Consider the following 3,048-nt stretch of genomic DNA (forward strand, 5'->3'; position numbering starts at 1 on the left):
TCCATTGCATGGGTAAAATGCAACAAAAACCAACAACTAAGCACTCCGCTTTTTCCCCTTCTTACCCCCTTTCCTTGTTCCTCTCATCATTTCACTTCCACTCATTAACAATGACTATATCCTCTTTTTCCTATTAGTTCAGACATTTAACAAGCAGAGTCCCGAAAAGCCAATGTGGTCCACCAGCTGATCCCCCCAGCGCCCGGGGCTAAACAAAGGACCTCCACCCCCCAGGGGAGTGCTCCATCCCCCGGGGTCCTTTCCATCACCGTGCCTCATCATTGTGGATCTGTTTGGGGTTGAAAACAGGCAGCAGCCCGAGACCTAAACAGAGTCAAACAGCCTTGGGACGACTACATTAAGCGTACCCCTTCTGTGTGTTTGTGTGTGTGTGTGTGTGTGTGTGTGTGTGTGTGTGTGTGTGTGTGTGTGTGTGTGTGTGTGTGTGTGTGTGTGTGTGTGCGTGTGCGTGTATGGGCTATAAGCATAGCCTCCACAACCAGCTTCTCAGCATCCCCTTAAGGCTGTGGTGACCAGGCAGTAAGAAACACCCTTAAATACACCAGAGGCCTTCCATTGCAACCAGAGATAAGTGTCTAATTTCCATGGTTAACATCTATTGGACAGGAGAGAGAGAGAGAGAGAGAGAGAGAGAGAGAGAGAGAGAGAGAGAGAGAGAGAGAGAGAGAGAGAGAGAGAACAGATACAGAGACTGAGACAGAGGCCCAGGTCAGGGCAGCACTGAGACACTAAAGCCTGAAGACAGAGCTCTGTATCTGAGTTAACTTTAATTAACCTCCACCGGCCTGGAGAACCGTGGTGGGGACTGCTGCCTCTCCAGCCCCAGGCTTGTGCCTCGTCCCTGGGGTGGCTTTCAAAGTTCTTCCACCGTCGTCGACTGCTCATATCATGAATGAATAATACATAGCTGTATTGATTGTGCACTGTATCTGAAGTTGAGTCGGTAATTACTTTTATTTTGCCGACAATAATCACATCTGGGTGTGTTACATGATTCCTGATTTAAAGGAAATTATGATTGGTTATCACTTCTGATTCCTTGCATAGAGGGGGGTCTACACATTTTGTATCTGTAACAAATACAACGAATTAATGAAACAACAATGATGTTCCAACAATTCCTACTATGTCATCAATGATTGCATCGAAGATCCAGAATAGGCTCCCTGAAAATAAAATCAGCTGTGTCAGTATTAATGGGGATTCAAGTCGATGACAAGTTGCAAAACACTACAGGATAGCAAACGACAAAAAACAAAGTTGCCACCACAGAGAACATGGACACAGAACAAAAGCGCTTTATATGCAAAATCCCGCTATCCTGCTTTCACTTTCTCTCTTTTCAACCCCCTCTTTCTTTCTTTTTTTCTTTCATTCTTGCTCCACTATACCTACTGGTCACTATCCCGGCTATATTATAAACGAGACAGACACCCTGTTATGGGAATTGGATGCAGAGAGGGAGAAAGACCGACAGACAGACAGACAGACTGACTGAATAACAAGGATGTGTGTCTGCCTTTCCAAGTCTCGCGCAGCAGCAGTATGCGTTCCCGCCAGGCTGCATGGCTCACCTTTCCCATTGAAACGGTCCTAGTTTTACACATACATACATACATACATACATACATACATATATATATATATATATATATATATATATATATATATATATATATATATATATATATATATAATACACACACACATATATATAAAGCCTACCTATTCATTAATAAATACGTAAATGGTCGTTGCTGGGATCTTTTTTTTTTTTTCAGGAAAGGATTTCTTAAAATGTAGGCCTATTCATATCGCCAACAGATTTTTATTATAGGGGCTGGTTGGGACAAGAGCAACACAAGGACTTCACTTCTGAAAAAGGCTTCTACCGACACCGGGTTGACTTCCATTGTTTTAATGAGTCAGCATTTAAATAGTCTTAAAACAGACCCATTGTTCACTCAACAGGAAAACATACAGCAGACTAGCAAGCATTCATTCATATAGTCCCAGGAAGAAATGAATATCACGTCCATGATGTTGCCTTGCCAAATCTATATTGCGCACGTGCACATGCACGCGCAAACACAAACACGCACGCACAGACCAACGCACTCGCAGCCACTTGCCTTCTCCGTCGCACAGATGTAGGTTCTCCAGGGGTTTCAGGTCCACGCACGGACTCGTGGGACTTCTGAGATTGTGTTGCACGTGGGGCACGTCCATTTTCTCCATGAACAGTTAAAGACCCTCTGTCCGGTGTTCGGTTCCGAACCGCTGTGCTTCCTTCTGTGGCAAAATGGTTTTCGTTAAAAATCGTCCGACGCTGTTGTCCCTGCTACGGCGAAACAGCGGTCTGCTCGGTGCTGCGCTCACTGACTCCCTCTAGCTCTCTCTCTCTCTCTCTCTCTCTCTCTCTCTCTCTCTCTCTCTCTCTCTCTCTCTCTATCCAACGCGAAAGCAACATGCCATGCAGGACTAGGATCATGCATCTGTGACCTTGTGTTTGTGTGTGTGTGTGTGTGTGTGTGTGTGTGTGTGTGTGTGTGTGTGTGTGTGTGTGTGTGTGTGTGTGTGTGTGTGTGTTTGCATGTATTTCACATGGAGGGCAAGCAAAAATAATGTGAAAAAAGAATGAACATAAATAATGTTATGCTATAACTTAATTAACATTGCGACTGTTAAATAAAGTAATGGAGTAGCAGAAGCAACAAGTGTCAATTATTCTTCCTCTGGTGATGAAAGGAGAGTGCGATAGAGAGAGAGAGAGAGTGAGAGAGAGAGAGAGAGAGAGAGAGAGAGAGAGAGAGAGAGAGAGAGAGAGGATGAGAGTAGGAGGAAGGGAGGATTAGGACGGGAGTGAAAAGTGAATTAAATGAGTGGTTATATAAGGAGATTATCTGGAGAGGAGAAAAACAGCATGTCCAGCGAAGCATGCACATGCACACGCACACACACACTTACACACTTACACACTTACACACACACACACACACACACACACACACACACACACACACACAC

The 3,048-nt window shown here is 44.5% G+C and overlaps 1 protein-coding gene across 1 annotated transcript in view; it reads right to left on the bottom strand.

Moving 5' to 3' along the window:
• The window catches only part of LOC307090442 (phytanoyl-CoA hydroxylase-interacting protein-like), a gene marked incomplete at both ends in the record, with an annotated part of 15,743 nt that extends 13,484 nt beyond the window's left edge, over positions 1-2,259 (bottom strand). The window contains one exon of the mRNA XM_079757087.1: positions 2,154-2,259. Coding sequence (XP_079613213.1) covers positions 2,154-2,259 — 106 coding nt within the window. The remainder of the gene's footprint in view (positions 1-2,153) is intronic.
• Between the last annotated feature and the right edge of the window lie 789 nt (positions 2,260-3,048).

This window comes from Pollachius pollachius (genome assembly GCF_949987615.1).
Source record: "Pollachius pollachius genome assembly, chromosome: 19".
Lineage (NCBI taxonomy): Eukaryota > Metazoa > Chordata > Actinopteri > Gadiformes > Gadidae > Pollachius > Pollachius pollachius.